Below are 1,349 nucleotides of genomic sequence, written 5' to 3'. Positions count from 1 at the left end.
GGTTTCAGGGCTGAGGGGCTGTGGCAGAGTCCCGGCAGCTCGTGCGATTCCCACAGCCCCGGGGGAGGGGGGCGGGGGGGCGCCTCCTCCATCCAAGAGCTAAATGGGGAGGCGGAGGCCGGAGGTGGAAACACATCCTGAGGCCCAGAAACATCTTTACACACATAAGAGGCCTGGGGTGCAGCCCGGAGGGGAGCGGGCGCCAGGCCTGCAGAGGGAAGCAGGGCCCTGAGGTGGGGGCAGGAGGCGCCATGCTCACCATCTTGGGGAAGGAGCTGGTGATGGGCAGGGACCGGGAGGAGCTGGGGCTGACGTCCATGCCTTCTTCTTCCTGTCCCCTCCCTGTCCTCACCACGGGCAGGAGAGGCCGAGGGGAGAGGGGAAGGACAGGGAGTTGAGAGCCCCTTGGCGGGGAGGGGGAACAAGGGGTGTCCCGTCTGGGGGCTCGGCTCCTCTCTCCCACGGGGCTTGCTCTCTCCTTTCCTGACCCCGTCCCATCGCAGGCTCCTGGGGGGAAGGCCGGGCTCATTCCCCAGCAGCCCCTGCCCTGGCCAGGCCCCCAGGTAAGGTACTGTCCCCTGGAGCAGGGAGCCCCCCGCCCCACTCCCTCAGGGGCTGCTGGGCCTTGCCTCCAGGCCACTGTCCACCCACCGCCCCCTCATCTGATTCTGCAAGGTGAGAACAGAAGCACTTGTGCCCGGTCGCTGGGAACCCATCAGACGGGACCAGGTGCACAAGGCAGGCGCGTCCAGGGTCCTGGCTACAGCCCGAGAGCCATTCCCTCTTAAAGACCCAGGCCGAGCTCTGGCCCGTACGCAGCAGCCCGTGTCCCCGCGGAACAGAGGACAGGCCCGGCCAGCGTGGCTCCGCCGGCGGCCCCTGCCACGCAGCTGCGACCACAGCAGGTGCACGGCACCCATCTCCGCGGCGACAGCTGCTGGCGAGACGCACCCCCCCAGGGAGGCCGGGGCTGGGCTTGGAGGACAGAGCTCCGAGGGCAGAGGGTGAGCAGTGGGTGCAGGCGCCGGGCTGTGCAGATCCACATGCCCAGGGTGCGGACAGACAGACAGACGGATGCACTGGGGCTCTGGGGACCCACAGGGAGGGCCGTGGACACGACGCAGCTGCTCCTGCCCTCCCGGCACAGTGACCATTAATTACCAGGTGGACACCCCGCCCCGGTCCCGAGGCCAGTCCCAGGTGTCCCCGCAGGAGCGAGCGCCAGAGGGCGTGACAGGGACTCAGAGCAGCGGGGGACAGAGTGGAGGCCGCGCCGCACTAACCTGGAAAGTCGGACGCGCGCTTCAGGCTGATGGGGGACTTGGCTCTCTGCAGCTGCGGGCAGAGGA

At 68.8% G+C, this 1,349-nt stretch overlaps 1 protein-coding gene across 1 annotated transcript in view; it reads right to left on the bottom strand.

Annotated features, from left to right (window-relative positions):
- Window positions 1-1,349, bottom strand: part of CARD11 (caspase recruitment domain family member 11) — a 54,748-nt gene that overhangs the window by 36,312 nt on the left and 17,087 nt on the right. Inside the window, exons 6-7 of the mRNA XM_015565153.1 lie at window positions 1,284-1,335; window positions 55-342 (exon numbers count right to left, since the gene is read on the bottom strand). Of these exons, the coding sequence (XP_015420639.1) occupies window positions 55-342; window positions 1,284-1,335 (340 nt within the window). The remainder of the gene's footprint in view (window positions 1-54; window positions 343-1,283; window positions 1,336-1,349) is intronic.

This window comes from Myotis davidii, unplaced genomic scaffold (assembly GCF_000327345.1).
Source record: "Myotis davidii unplaced genomic scaffold, ASM32734v1 scaffold399, whole genome shotgun sequence".
Classification (NCBI taxonomy): domain Eukaryota; kingdom Metazoa; phylum Chordata; class Mammalia; order Chiroptera; family Vespertilionidae; genus Myotis; species Myotis davidii.
This window is presented reverse-complemented; position numbering and strand designations above follow the sequence as displayed.